The 1,286-nt window shown below is 40.2% G+C and overlaps 1 protein-coding gene across 1 annotated transcript; it reads right to left on the bottom strand.

The window, feature by feature from the left end:
- Positions 1-432: 432 nt before the first annotated feature.
- Positions 433-943, bottom strand: LOC110035018. Its single transcript, XM_020739255.1, has one exon. The coding sequence runs from the start codon at positions 799-801 to the stop codon at positions 448-450; it is 354 nt and encodes a 117-aa protein (XP_020594914.1). The 5' UTR covers positions 802-943; the 3' UTR covers positions 433-447.
- Positions 944-1,286: the final 343 nt, after the last annotated feature.

Below are 1,286 nucleotides of genomic sequence, written 5' to 3'. Positions count from 1 at the left end.
TTTATTCTAATAAATTAAGATCATTTTTTTATACATCCCCAGAGGGTCGTCGTTTACAGGCCAATTTCTTCCAAGACAACAAAAATAGCTGCTACCTTTCCATCCTAATAATACAGTCTTACACAACAATCGTCAACGAGCAATTATCATCTTCAATTTTAAAAAATTGAGGAGCTCGATGTCTGCAATTATGCTTTGTTTCCCTTTCAAGGCGACAAACTCATTGAAACGCCAAGAATAATCCACAAAATCTTGCTTCAATAAGAAGTCTCAATGATCTGACCTGGATCTAAAAGGAGGAATCAGTACAAATGGGTGATGAATGGAAATGGAACGGGATCGGAACTACGCTAACCAGAAGAAAAACAAACTCAAATTTAATAGAAGAGTGTCACAAAATAGCACCGGAACCCTAAAAAGCAAATTTAAAGAGAAAACCCAATTCAATCAATAAAAGAAAGGGACAGAAATCGATCTCACCGGAGCAAACGAGGTGGTGGTATTGATGGTAAGAAGAGAAATCTCATCAACCTTAGGACGAAACACGGCCAGCTGCGCGCCCTTGTTGGCGAGAGATAGGCGACTGTCGCAGGGCGACAGCTGAGTACCATTGAAGAAAAAAGAATCACGATCTGAGAATGCCAGGCCAAACGTAAACCCATCCCATCGCTGGATCTTCGCGTCCTCGCAGGGCTGAAACACATGATTCTCGTCCCGTGCATCGGCCAAAATCAACACCAAGCACAGAGACAGGATCTCCACCGCTACAGCAAGAGTGTTGGCATTGCCCGACAGGAACATCGCCGGTGAATCGAGCTTCTTTCTCGCTCCGGCGAACTATCACAGTGTTGCGGGATATTGGGATTCTCGCTCCGGCCAACGATCTCGGCGGTGGAAGAATTGGATATCGGTCCTTGCAGCCCTATAGCTGTAAGTTGAATTTATCAAATTTTAAGGTGAATAAATTTAACTTAAAAGATAATTATTTGACATAATAATACTTGCATATTGATAAATTCTTGTAAATTATTTGAACGTACATAGTATGGGAAATAGGGTTGTAAACGAGGCAAAATTGAGCGGGCTCATACTTAGCTCGTGTTTGACTCGTTCAAAATTATTATTGTTGCTCGTTAATATTCGCACATAAAAAATATTTTGTGTTCGGCTCTTTTGCCAAACACCAGCTATTACTGAATAAAGTGTTGCTTTGACAACCCTGATAAAATAGTTGTAGCATGTTAAGAGTTCGAGCGAGATTTAAATCTTATTATTTATATTAAAAT

Source organism: Phalaenopsis equestris, unplaced genomic scaffold, assembly GCF_001263595.1.
Source record: "Phalaenopsis equestris unplaced genomic scaffold, ASM126359v1 Scaffold195386, whole genome shotgun sequence".
Taxonomy (NCBI): domain Eukaryota; kingdom Viridiplantae; phylum Streptophyta; class Magnoliopsida; order Asparagales; family Orchidaceae; genus Phalaenopsis; species Phalaenopsis equestris.
This window is presented reverse-complemented; position numbering and strand designations above follow the sequence as displayed.